This window comes from Centruroides vittatus, unplaced genomic scaffold (assembly GCF_030686945.1).
Source record: "Centruroides vittatus isolate TY-2023 unplaced genomic scaffold, ASM3068694v2 scaffold_2802, whole genome shotgun sequence".
NCBI classification, from domain to species: domain Eukaryota; kingdom Metazoa; phylum Arthropoda; class Arachnida; order Scorpiones; family Buthidae; genus Centruroides; species Centruroides vittatus.
The window spans coordinates 2,157,470-2,171,527 of record NW_027122693.1 but is presented as its reverse complement, the minus strand read 5'-3'; the positions used below and the strand labels follow the sequence as shown (position 1 = coordinate 2,171,527).

General features: G+C 32.5%; 1 protein-coding gene across 1 annotated transcript in view; it reads right to left on the bottom strand.

The window, feature by feature from the left end:
* Window positions 1-14,058, bottom strand: part of LOC136987822 (fat-like cadherin-related tumor suppressor homolog) — a 254,157-nt gene that overhangs the window by 36,535 nt on the left and 203,564 nt on the right. Inside the window, 5 exon segments of the mRNA XM_067285564.1 lie at window positions 4,631-4,775; window positions 4,846-5,054; window positions 5,210-5,515; window positions 9,982-10,605; window positions 13,033-13,056. Of these exon segments, the coding sequence (XP_067141665.1) occupies window positions 4,631-4,775; window positions 4,846-5,054; window positions 5,210-5,515; window positions 9,982-10,605; window positions 13,033-13,056 (1,308 nt within the window).

The window sequence follows — 14,058 nt, the reverse complement described above, 5'->3', positions numbered from 1 at the left end:
TAGACTTTGACTAAATGTCCTGTGAATGTACAGTACATCTATATACAGAGATACTCCCACTTGCTACTCCCAAAACACCTTGTAATAACCAGGTTGAGATATATGGATTCAAATAGTTTGTTTTTTTGCTGAAAATTTCCCATTAATAAACTGGATGAAAAGTCTTCAACAGCCACAATGAGTCTTTTAAAACAATAAGCTGTGTTAAAAGAACTTACATTGTTCATTCATCAGTTCAGTTTCTAGCTTGAGGAATATGGTCTGTCTACTGAGAAGCAGTAGAAGATTTTTGAACATGCCAAAAACTGGTTGGATGTATTCCAATTAGAGAAACTGAAATACTCCCTGAAGAAAAATTCAAAATATAATTCCTGAATATCTTCGAAGAGTCACAAAACTGGGAGCTTTTAGTGAAAACTAAACATGCTCCTCTCACATCTATTGATGTTGAGAAATCGTTTTTGAAGTTTAAAGATTTACTTTCCTTGTGCCATCTGCACCTGAAGAGAATATATAACAAGTGTGTATTTGCAAGTATAATGCTTTTCCATTTGTAAGCTATGAAAGTGATTGATCGTATTCTGAAAGTGACTAACCAATTTTAATTTTCTATCATTTTCTTTAGATTTACATGTTCTATGTATACTTTTATCTGCAATAAAATGATGGTTTTACTTTTATACATTTTTAGGAGTACTAATGTTTTTTACTACTTTAGGAGCTGTAATTTTTCTGAAAAAGATCATTTAAAACAATTGAAAACATTTAAATAAAGAAATTTTTACTGCATTAAATGGTTGTAGAGTTGGTATTTTAGGGGCACTTTTTCCCATGTAAATCTATTACTGTTTCAGAACACATTTTAGCATGAAAACTACTACTATTAAAAAAATTTTTCTGTTTCCCTGAGCCATTTTCTTTTTTCTATACATTTATATTCTTTTCATATCAGAAAGTCCAGATTTGCTTTTTGAATTGATTTTTTAAAAATATTTATGCTAATTTTGAAAGTTTTGTTGGAGGTACAATATAGGTTTCAAGGCTTAGATAAGTGAATTTACATGTACTGTACTGTACATACAAACCACAAGTCTCATACACTGTGCCTCACTTCAGTTTGGTACAAGTTTGGTATTCATTATTTTTTTAATTCAATAACTACTTCTACTAATAACACTGTAGTGCGTAACACAGAGACACAGTCTAAAAACCTTTCACAGTGTTGTATACGATAGAGAACCAATGAACGTTTTTGGCCTCCACCGAGGCCTTCATCAGGTTGGGAACTAAAAGTCATCCCCACCAGACCGCCAGAACCGTGTTGCCCGTAAAATAAACAACATACGTGTCGCGTATCACCCCTCCTCCCGGCACCGTTCGAATTCTTCGAACAGGTACCTCCATGCATGCACAACCGAGTCCCTGTCCTTAAAGTTGATGCAGGTGCCATTGACACTGGTCTTATATATCTCCCACGCTTCTAGATGCCGTATGTCATCGAAACAGAAGACACACCATATTAACTTCATGCTCGGGAAGTCTGCCCGAATTTCTGGGTCGGAAACAAACGTCAAAAAGGGCCGTGGTGTGCCAATTGTTTTTGAGGTCCACCTGGTGCTCCCATAACCGTTTCCACATAGAACGAACGGTTGCACCAATGTAAACTAAATCCCTACCGAACCTATCGTCTCTGATGGGGACGGAATAAACCCCAGGGGCCCTGTCACAATCTATCGCATCCTTAGCATTATGTAGCAGGTCGTAAATCGTGCTGGATCTCCTATAGGTGATACTAATGTGACGCCGTCTAGCTATCTCCTTGTATAGTGGGTCAAGCAGCTGGCAGTAACGGACGACCATGCGCCCGCCCTCCGTAACGGAATGCCGGATGCCGCAAGTTGCTGGCTGGGAATCCGGAACGCGTCGCGGGGTAGGACAGTTGGCGTATGCGTGGGTTAGGCTGCAGACCAAACCTTTACTGTAGCCATGCGCCACCATAATATATATATGACTTCTAATCGCTTTTATATAACTTCTAATCACTTAAGCTCTGCCATGGTGTCATGCCTGTAAGTGTGGTGCGTGTAAGGTTTGGTACTGTGAAAGGTTTTTAAACTGTGTCTCTATTTTTTTTAATTAAACTACGTTTACAAAAATGCTCTGTGAAGTATTACTGGTAATCCATGGAGCATTTTGTGTAATCAGTTGTTGAGGCACAAACTTTGTACCTTGGAGCACCAGGGAAATTAATTTAATTTAATATTTTGTATGGAATTGTCAGGTTTATAATTTATTAAGTTTATTTTAATTGTAGTCTTAAGCAGGCTTATAGAAATAAGAAACTTCAAAATGTGTAATGTATATAAAAAACAGAAAAACTAATGGCTTGAGTTGGAAAATTGTTTGGCTTGATGAACGAAACTAAACATAATATTAGTTACTAATATTAAATTAATGTGATTTAATTTATGTATTTGGGATGTGTTGATTCTGCAAATATTAGATAATTCATAATATCTGCAGTACATTCTTTATATTCAAAAGTATTATGATCTTAAGGGCCTTCTAGAAACAAAGGTATTTAATTAACCATATGTTATGTCAATGGATAAGCAATATTTTTGTGTGTGTTTATACACATGTTTTGTGAAATTTTATGCAAACAATTGAAGAGTTTGCATCTCACCTAAACATTGAAAATTTAATCCCGATATGACCACTCATTTGCCAAATTGATTAACTCGTAGAGAAATTGATAAAATAATATACATTCTTTTAAAATTTAAATTTAAATAAACATTGTAGAATGTATTATTACAGGCATAGCTTTTATGTAATGACATACCAGGACATCATGTGACTGTCATATCACAATAGAATTGAGGCAGATCAAGAAAGAAAGGAAATATCCCTTCATTTACTAGGCACAGAAGAGGCGATCCTTGTACCTAATGGATGTGGACAGATAAAAGCACTTGCATCCAGAAAAGAAGCTATCCTTGTACCTGCCAGCCACAGAAAAAATGATCCTTACACTTGCCGACACAGAGAGGTAATCCAAGAACAAAGCGATCACCATTGATTGCTTTGTTCTTGTATTTTGTTCATTTTGCACCTGTTTTCTGTTAGGTGCACACAATGCTGTTTTTATTTTTGACCTATAGGCTTAAATTCCATTAGATGAGCTCAGTCACATCAGTGAGTATGAACACCATCACTTTAATATCGAAAACTTTAATTTTGTCACCTTTGTATAAGGAGAATGAAGTCACGGATTTCTGTTTTTACTTTTCTGGCTCTGTTATATATAAGAGAAGGAAAGTATGACGATTGGTCAAAATGACTCCCCCAAAGATTTTTACATGTTTGGACTTGGGACTTTAAAATGGTGAGAAATGCAAAAAAAATTGGAGTTTTTTTCTATATGTATGGATGTTAGTGTGTGTGTAGGGTACAATTTTGTTCACCCTCTTTGAAGCTTAATAACTTTTGTGCTTTTTGTCAAAAATTTCTGAAATTCTGCAGGGAGGTTTACATACCAGGGGAGGGATGCTATTAAATTTTAGTGGTTAAAGATTGAATATAAAAGGGGACTGTGTGTCATATCTGGAGTAGGGTTAGACTTAATGACAATTTTACTCATAATTAGCATTTACAATTTTTTATAAAGCCCATCCCTACCCTCAAAATGAAGATTTTTGCCATTTTATAATAATTAAAAATATAAAAGTTTCTAATAATAAAATTTAGTAACAGATGGTGTCACTAAAATCTGAAATGTTGCCAAAAATGTTAATCAAAGCAACTCATTGCTGGATGGATATTTTACATTTAAATGGACCCACATTACATTTCTGAATTCCTCATCTCAATTAATGGAAGATGGGCAAAATTTTATCAAAATCAACCCATTAAATTTTGAGAACAAACTCGATTTAAAAGCCCATAGCAGACGCGCTAGCAACCGTGAAACATCACAAAATGCTTTGTTACGCAAGCTTACGGAATGATCGTAAAACTCAAAAACTAAGTCATGGACCTCCATTTTTTATTACATTTTTGGATTCCTCATTGCAATTAATGGAAAATGGTAAAGTTTAATCATAATCAATCAAACAGCTTTTGAGAACAAACGTAATTCTGTAAGCCACATAGAAGAGGCTTCACTAATACTCCACCTCAATGAAGCCCGTTTTTACATTTTTCACATAACTAATGGAGTTAATTGATTTAGTGTGTGAATGGCTGATAAATGATCTATTTACACCAGTTTATTTAATTTCAAACTTATTTTTTGATATTTTTAAGAGTATTAAGTATGTGTTTTTTGATTTACGATGATTATTTCTTCAGAATAAATCTAAAATTATCTAAAGAAGTATCTAACAACAATTTAACTATGCGGCCGGATGGCCGAGCGGTCAAGGTTAGCAGCCCGCCACCCTGGATCGAATCTGGACGGGTCGAAAAATCCCCAGAAATTTTTCGGGGGGGGGTCCATCCAGATATGTCGGTCCTCGTCCCTCACCACCAGGTCGCCCCATTGTGGGCCTGCCGAACCCATAATGGGCTTGCTGTAAGAGTTACCAAAAGAAAAAAAAAAACAAACAACATTTCACATGTAAATTACCTAATCCAGCAGCAGATTTCTTTAAATAAATTTCTCCTTGACTGTGAGATATTCCGAAAAGGTCTGATATTGAAGAATTATTAATTTCATAAATGCTATATTCTATTATAGCAGCAGGACCATCATCAATATCAGTAGCATGTACCTGGAAAATAGTAATATTTAATTTGTTTTCAATAATTATTTTAAGGTTTTTAAGATTTTTTTTTACAAACCTTAAGAATTGTTGTACCAACAGTCATGTTTGTTTGAATATTAGCTTTATATTCAACTATGGAAAACTGCGGCGCATTATCATTGATATCCGTAATTGTAACTCGAACGGTACAGTAATCAATTAAACCACCTTTATCAATTGCAACAACTGGAATTTCATAAAGTTGTTGTTTTTCTCGATCGAGACTAAACTTTGTATATATTTCACCTAAAAATAATTAAATTTAAAAAAAGTTATTTAAATATAATATATTTATTTTAACACTATATATTTTTAAAACATTTTTTGCCTTGGAAATATTGCATTTACATACAAGAAACTAGATGTTTTAATAGAACAGTTAAAATTATATACATATATACCTGTTTCAGAATCAATATGAAAAATATTTTTTAATTCTTCACTTTGTATGTTGTATTCTATTTTATTATACTCTGTTTTGTCTTTATCTATGGCTGACACAGTTACAATTAAAACTCCTATCGGAAGATGTTCTTTCAGAGCAACTTCGTACACGGTTCGAGTGAAGACTGGACTGTAATGGTTGGCACTTTCTATCTCTATCATTACTTGTGCGTAGCTGGAATAAACACCGTCAGTAGCTGATATATTTAATGTATAAGAAGGCTGCTGCGTGAATTGATGCACATTTGATACTGTGATAATTCCTAAAAGAAAAAATATATATTTAAATTGTAGTAAGTTTATGTGCTTAAAATATAACATAATGAATTAGTAATTTATTATATATAACAATTATTTGAATCGAATTTCATCTCCCATCTGCATTCAAATGTCTTGTTGTCTACTGCACCTAGAAGCACTATAAATGAAAATGGGAACTTTGTAATAGAGTAGGCAATTTGTGTTCTGCAGTTTGCAAAGATGGAATTACTCATCATGTGCAGAGTTGCAGAATACAACCACGGAGCTGAAGAATTGTGGCTGCTGTGGGAGAAATGATAATAGATATACTGTAGTGAGTGTAGAAAGAATTTGAGTATTGGTTTGATGTGTATTGTGTGACATGAGCTGCACACATTGAGAAATTGTAATGGGCAAATGTCCTTCACATTTACAGATTTGTAACTTCTGAGAATAAAGCATAAACATTTTAAAAGCTTGTGATTGTGTTAATGTTTTAGATGAATTGTAAATTTACAGAAATAAGCTCTGAATATTTACATCTGTATTCATAACACATGGTCAATGATAAGCATCAGAAGTTCAATCAATTAGAATTCATTATTTTAAATATCATTATATGAATGCACGTTAGTTAATGGATAACTTAAATTTTGATCAGTTTATAAATATGGATATTAATTGAATTATAGTGGACCTTCGTTATAGCACTGCTCACTATACCGCACACTCGGTTATAGTGTGGGTGATGTTTGCGACACAATAAGCTCAAACATGTTTATACAGGTCCCTGCGACGTTAGTGAGTAGCGCATTTTATTGTTACTGCGTATTGAGTAATTGTGTATGTATTGAGTTCCTGCATGTATTTTGAATAGTGTTTAATTATTGTATGCATGATGAGTAAAAGAAAAGCTTACAGTGTGAAAGAAAAGCTTGACATTATTGCTAAAGTAAAGAGGTGAACCGCCACTTGGTATAAAGCGGTTTACCTTATAATGTCGGTGTTGTTTCCCGCCCAACATGTGCGTTATATTGGGGGTCCACTGCGTTAAATAGAAATAAATGTAGGGCATCTGAAAAGTTACTATGCAGTGGAAAAGATTTAAGTAAAGTTTGAATAAAAGTGAAGTTTTATGTACAATATTGCAGTTTCTCCTACAGAAAATGTCAGAAATGTCTTCCAGAGGTCCCAAAATCCAGGGAAGTAAGGTGTAGAGACCTAATAGGGTAGATTCCATGGGAGATTATACAATCAGCAATGTGTGAGATCTGAGTCACGATTTTGTAAAAAAATTGTTGTTTAAATTTTAAAGAAAAATAATATTTAAATAAATTTTAACAAAAAGAGAAAATTTTAGAAATAGCAATGAGGAAGTGGCAAGATTTTGTCAAAGATAACACTTCCCTTTCAATGACTCCTCTTCATGGGAGAGAGAGTTCATCCAGTAAAGTAGAGAGAAAATTCGGGATTGAATAACAACCAAGCTTCCATACGATATTGCCTTTTTAGGAGGCATATCAACTCAGGAAGCAGACCAAACCTCTTAAAAGGACCAAGAAAAGGTCAAAAGGTCATCCAGTTCAGTCGCTTCGGTAGAGACTAACCATCTCTCAACTCTGGTCCAGTTCAGTTAGTCCGCCAATCCAGTCTAGCTTGCCTAATGCCTAACTCAGTTCCAATTCTCTTGTTCCTAGCCAGTTGCCAAGCTTATTTTCATGTCATTTTCCTCACCAGTTCAAATCCCAATTTCTGTCATCTCCATTCCAATTCTCATATACTGTGAGGTCCCAAACAGAATCCAAATTCTTTATTAAACATACAAAAACCAATTCATTTAAGAAAATATTTTGTTATAAAAATGTGTGAAATGGATCTGTCACAAAGGTATGAAATAAATAATATGGTTGATCCCACAAGGTCACCAGTTGTCGTGAACTAATGAATTGGAATGTTTAGAATGTCAAGTGAAAAGATCGAGCTTTGACTTGGATGCTTGTAGACATGACAAAATTTAGAAATAAACGAGAAAACGTAGCATTTCTTTTAAAAAAAAAAAGCCTGTTGCATTGTAAATAATAAAAGTAGAAAAATTCTTAGGTGTCAGAAAAGAAAATATCATCACATGAGATCAGTGAAAGTTTCAAAGTTCAATCAACACTTGTAGATGAAGTTGAAAGTGTCAAATTGATTAACAGAGAGTAATCTTTCCTATGCTCAATCTGATCGTCTAATTTCACCTGGAAACAGGAAAGGTACCAATCAGGATGTAGAGAGAGAAAATTGGGACCAATCAAATTATGAATTTCGTGGAGAAATCCTTTAAAACCCTGAAATTCAAGGGCAAAGGGTGGTTGCTTCTCCCTCGTTCAACTCTGTGTTGGTTTTCCTGTCATCTTGGACTTCATCTTCATTCTGCTGAACAATGCTGACTTCCAGCCAGTCTGCCCCTGGGCTGTCTTATCACTGATCAAAACTCTGTCAAATTGCCATTGAGACTCCAACAAATCACTGTGAATGAATGACAGTGAACTGTAGACTGAATTCTCGACTGGAATTACGTAAGCACTGTCTTCCAAATAAACAGTTTGTTATGTAAAAGTGATTGTTTTAGTGTCAACAACCAACCCACAATACACTTGTACCCTTTGTTTATCTTGACAAGAAGAGGGATTAACCTCCCCCTTCTCCCCATTGGCAAATCTCATATTACTGTAAAATAATTATTTTCATTGAAGACAGAAACTCGCATCCTATAAACAGGGTATCATCACCCGTCATCAAGATATTTATCAGCCCATGATCAAATGTAAACTCTCTCTCTCACTGTTAGGCAGAAATAATTTATAAGGTAGAATTGGCATCAGCATAGAAAAGGCTGTCATTAGATATTTTGATTATGTTATATTAAATATTGAATTATTTTGTTTATATCATATGGCTTTATCCTGTATGTAGTTATATTATCTTATATAATCTAGTCAAATAAATTTAGTTTTGGTTTAGATATTTTTTGTAATTGAGTGCACTGCTTCCAGGGTTTCCCATTTCCCTTCTTCCCTTCTCCATCCATCCACATTCAGCCACATATGGTACCACTTGCGCATGCTGAGAAAGCATGCAAAAAAAATCAGTTCCCTGTGGATCTAATTGTCATCTCATGAAAGTCTTCCAAAAAACTATTTCAAATATAGAACCTCTGTAAACAATTAGTACTAGGAGGCCCACCATTCCCCAAAATTTGGTTATTATTGTAGACCTGTTTATATATATACATATGTATTCTTGAATTATTATTAACATTATAACTTTAACCTTAATCAATTTATTGTCTTTTAAGCTATATATGTATTTTAGACCTTTTTTTTTTGTTTTGTCTGGTTGTACAATGAACAATTGTTAACTACCAGACAGGATGCACTTTGCACCCACATCTCGTGACACCGGGATTGTTTATGTTTATCAACCAACTTTGTACAGAAATTTCGACTATTTTTCCAATTTTAGGGGCTTTCTAAATTTTTTAGTAATACTGATTAAAAACAATTTAGAGAAATGGGAGAGAGAGGAAGAGAAAGCAGAAGAGAGGGAAAAAAGGAAAATCAACACAGCATTCAGAAAGGAAGTCAACTCTCAGAAGAAAAGACCTCTCTTTTCTTGGTGTGTTTCTAAATTAGTATGGTGAGTTGCAAAGTTGCTATGTTAATGCCGTGGTGATCTGGATCCATAGCATTAAATATTGGTGAGTCGCAAAGTTCAGACACCCCGCTAGGTATTCTGTGTTTTACAAATAAAAATAGGCTAACTCCCTAAAACAGGTTTTGTACTTACTATTAATTTAAACTAAGTTCAAATGTTATGTTTCATTTTTCCGTAATAAACTTTTTATTTTATTAAGTTCAAATGTTATGTTTCATTTTTCCGTAATAAACTTTTTCTTCTGAGAGGCTCATTTCTAGACTTCGGAGTGACTCTTACCCTCGCACTTTATCTATCTGCCGTATTGTTTTTTTTTCTTGTCTAAATTGGAAGTGCGTCCGACAACAGACACCTGGTAGAAGGGTCTTATCCTAAATTCCCATAATCCAATTTTTGATGGCCCCAAGCTCCCACAGTACAGTAACACCATCTACTGCAAAGTGGAAATGCGGGACATACAACTTACAGGTCTCATATGCAATGCTATACATATAATTTCTATATCATGACAAATTTATCACTGCACAGTAACTTTCAGATACTCTGTACTTATGTCAATAAACCAACAATACAATACAATACTCTGTACTTATAAAAATTATTTTTTAAAGCTGGAACTAATGTATAACTGATGACCAAACTGACCTTTTGTACCAGTACAAAAGGTCAGTTTGATCATCAATTATACACTGCATTTAGTACTGGTTGAGACTTTCTGTTTTAATTAGTATTAGATATTTATCTTTATTACACTTATTTATTTCTATTACTTTCAAAATATTTAATTTACCTGATTTGTTGTTAATAGTGAATGCTTGAAGTTCATTTCCTCCTACAATTGAATACATTAACTTCCATCTGTCAGATATATCTGGATCCATAGCATTAACAATTGTAACAAATTGACCTCTCTGAGCACGTTCATTGATTATACAACTGTAAGTTGGATAATTAAACTGAGGCGGATTATCATTCATGTCTAAGACATTTACCCAAACATTTGCCGTAGAACTAAGCGAAGGTGATCCTCCATCAACAGCAACGATAACAAAATAATGTTGAGATTGTACCTCGTGATCTAAAGACTGTTTAATAAATATAATTCCATCAGACGGTTCAATATGAAAGTAAGCCGAAGCATTTCCTAATAACTGATATTGAATTTTTTGATTATTTCCCTTATCTCTGTCGGTCGCTTCTACTTTTAAAATTTTAGTCCCGAACGACGCTGCTTCCGAAACACTCGCTTCGTAAGACAATTGAGAAAACATAGGCGGATTATCGTTAGCATCTTCGACATTTATATTAATAATTACGTCGGCAAATGCACCGGTTACCGAATCCGTGGCTTGTAACGTGAGCTGATAGTTTTGAACTTTTTCGTAATCCAATTCTTCAACTACAAACACAACACCTACAATTAAAAAGAATGTATTTTATTATTATTATTCTTAATTCTTTAATATCTGTTTATAAAAGCAATAAATATATTTGTAGAATTATTAATTCATTTGCCAAATATTGACTAACATATCAAAGTACTTTGATATTTTAAAATACAGTGGACCTTCGTTATAGCGCTGCTCACTATACCGCGCACTCGGTTATAGTGTGGGCGATGTTCACGACACGATAAGCTCAAACACGTTTATACAGGTCCGTGCGGCGTTAGTGAGTAGCGCATTTTATTGTTACTGCGTATTGAGTAATTGTGTATGTATTGAGTTCCTGAATGTATTGTGAATACTGTTTAATTATTGTATGCATGATGAGTAAAAGAAAAGCTTACAGTGTGAAAGAAAAGCTTGACATTATTGTTAAAGTAAAGAGTTGAACCGGGTTACACCGCGCCACTCGGTATAACGCGGTTCACCTTATAACGCGGGTATTGTTTCCTGCCCGACATGCGCGTTATATCGGGGGTCCACTGTATTAATAAAATTTGATATATACCTATAATATAATATACTTTATTATAATAATATGCTAAAAAGCACTTAATGCCAATAAATATCCTGATTCCATTAATCACTTTTGGGTTTTATTTTTTTACGTTCGATACTTTTACAAATTCTTTGTTAAATGCTTTGTGTATTAAATTATGTAGCAAAATTAATTAAATTATTTTTCGTATTTATATACATTTGTAAATATTACAAGCCAGCAATTTCCTCTTTGAAACATTGTTATTATAGACTAATACCTTTGTTAACAATTTATAAATTGTTAATGCGAAAGAATATAATAAAGTATATTACGGCGCACTTTAATTTACTTATAATATATATTTATATTATTATTTATTTGATATAACTTAGAATTCCTATTGATAAAAACTTTTTACAATAAAAATTAATTTTATTAAGTCTTAAAAATTATGTGGATTCCATATTTCTACTGTTGTTTATAAGGTTAGGGTGGAAAATGGGTGTTTTAACCACGATAGAACATAACAGAGGAGAACCAAACTTTGAATTTTTCGGTTCTTTTTTCGTTTTTAATTTAATTTTAGTTTTTATTCTATATAAATTTACTTTGTATTCATTGTTTTGTTATGAAGACTTGAACAATTGAAAGATATTGTAAAAATTAATTCATTGATTAAATGTTTTTCAAGACTCCTCCCTCTGTCCCATCCTTAAGTTCCTAGAACTTTTTTATTGAAAAATTTAACACCTATAAAATTTCCACGAATGTTTAAGAAGAAATTTGAATGTGAGATCAACTCTAAAACACTTATTTAGTCATGTTTTTTAAGATTGGGAGTGGGTGACGTTGGGAGTGAGGGAACAAACCCCCACCATATATATCGTTTCAGTGTATTTACACCAACACTTCATGATTAAATTCTATATTTAGTTATGTTTATTGGATTTCAGAGCGAGAGTGACCTCACTCCACAGCCGCGTCCCCTAAAACATCATTAGAATTCATTGTCGTCGGAATTCGATACGTCCTCAAAATTTCGGCCTTCTTTCTTAATTAGAAGTGGATGACGTTTGAGTTGTAGATTATATAAAGCAAGTTAAATAAGAGCACTTAAAAAACAAGCTACTCGTTTTCACAGCTTTGAATTTCCTCTTAAGCATTCAACAGAACTTTATCGACGTCCTCGTTTGAATTTTTTCGATTTGAATGCTCTAGAGACCCAACGACAGAACGGAAGAGTCTGGATAAACGATTAATCTAATAAAATTTTGGTAGCTTTAATCAGTTTAACATTCCTATATTGTTTCTTGTTCATGGCTAATATATCACTAGATACTAAAAATTATTATTATTATTATTATTATTATTATAATTAATAACAACATTATTATCGTTAAAATTGACTTAATAATTTAAACTTAACAAATAATATATTTATATATAGAAATTGAAACTGAATTTCATGCATTTTTTGTGCAAAAACAGCAACTCTTAAAGAAAAAGGAAAACATTGAAACCAAAAAAACTTCATTTCACATAAGCCACAGCTAAACATAAACATGTTCCACAACAAAAAAGCATGCAATAATGAACAAAGTAACAACAACATACCACAAATGAAACTGTAGATAAAGAGAAAGAGAGGAGGAAGATGAGGGAAAGAAGAAAGAAGAGAGAGAGAGAGAGAGCGAGAGAGAGAGAGAGAGAGCAACATTTTGCAGTGCACAGAAAGATAGTTTCACATAGACAACATGCAAGATTTTTCCATTGCACTAGCAAAATTACTATCCCACCTGTTTTCCAAAATGTGCATGAGAAAAGACATAAGTTAATATACTTTAGATAACAGAAAGACAGTTAAGACATTAAAAAAACAAAAAAAAAATTAAATTGCAGATTTTTAAATACTCACATGGCCCAATGCTATGAACTGGGTCTAAAACGAAACGGTAAAAGAAAAAAGAAAAACGAAAAATCAATAAATTAAAAATAAAAACTCATTTGCATGCAATTTTACAGATTAAATTTTCGATCGTTCTTCATACAAAATATTCGTTATTTTATTTATCAAGTTAAATAAAAAAAATAATGCGGAACGGTTACTTCTTTATAAAATTGCGATTTAATAATTTAAATGTAATTATCTTTTCGTCGGGTATAATAAATGTCAAAAATTGAGATACAAAACATGCTTAATTTATTAGATAAATATATATTATATATTTTTTATTAAAGAAAAATCAGAAACTCTTCTAAAAAAATAATTCTCTCTTTAGGATTAAAAATGCTTTTTATAAGTACATTTTCTAATTTATTTCATTTAAAATTATATAATTTATTTATATACATTCCAAGATACGGGAGAGTTTTCTGATTTAAAAATAAATATTTCGTAATTAATTTAGATTTACAAAAATTCAATTTTTATACGATTAAAATAACATTTTTTGAATGAGAAAAAATGATTTTTTTTAAATCATTAATTAAAATAACAAAATATTTATGATTAATTAATTAAAATAAATATTTAAAAAAATTTTTCTCATAAAATATTTTATTTTCAGATGCTTTTGACATCTATTTCAATGATTATAAATATTGCAAATGAAGAAAATTATGGTATGTATAAAACATTTTTTCACAAAAAATATATTATTATTATTATTATTATAAAATAGAATATCTCTTAAAACATTCATATTGCTAAATTTAAGAATTTTAATACCTTCACGAAATATAAAATTGGGTTAATGTTACCTATGGTTCCAAAATGGCGGCTCGTCTCTGATTCCGGCAAATAGAAGAAAGGAAACAGTGGAGACGCACGTTCTAACCTAACCTAACCTATTCTAATAAATTACCATAATTATTACCAACAAAATTATTAGAATAAATTAGGTTAGGTTAGAATGTGCGTCTCCACCGTTTCCTTTCTTCT